Source organism: Penaeus monodon, chromosome 19, assembly GCF_015228065.2.
Source record: "Penaeus monodon isolate SGIC_2016 chromosome 19, NSTDA_Pmon_1, whole genome shotgun sequence".
In the NCBI taxonomy this organism is placed as follows: domain Eukaryota; kingdom Metazoa; phylum Arthropoda; class Malacostraca; order Decapoda; family Penaeidae; genus Penaeus; species Penaeus monodon.
The window spans coordinates 14185869-14186142 of NC_051404.1; the positions used below are offsets into that span (position 1 = coordinate 14185869).

The 274-nt window shown below is 56.9% G+C and overlaps 1 protein-coding gene across 1 annotated transcript in view; it reads right to left on the bottom strand.

Annotated features, from left to right (window-relative positions):
* LOC119585079 (organic cation transporter protein-like) overlaps positions 1 to 274 on the bottom strand; it is a 22140-nt gene that overhangs the window by 2883 nt on the left and 18983 nt on the right. The window contains exon 8 of the mRNA XM_037933699.1: positions 95 to 242. Within this exon, the coding sequence (XP_037789627.1) occupies positions 95 to 242 (148 nt within the window). The remainder of the gene's footprint in view (positions 1 to 94; positions 243 to 274) is intronic.

The window sequence follows — 274 nt, forward strand, 5'->3', positions numbered from 1 at the left end:
GACTAACAAGAGTGATTCAGAGCAACAAACGAGCCAATTCACCATGAACAGAAAAAAAAACCCAGCCAGTTTCAGTCCCGGTCAACCTCTTTACCGAGTTTGCGATCCTTTCCATAGCGGCGATGACTTGCTGATCCGGCGGGAGTGTCCTGCCGTTGAGTCTCGCCGCCCTGTGCAGGACTTCGAGGGCCTCCTTGTGCCGCCCTTTGAGGATGAGCCAGCGAGGGGACTCCGGGAGCAAGCTGGGGGAAGGTGGAGGATGGTGAGAGGGAGG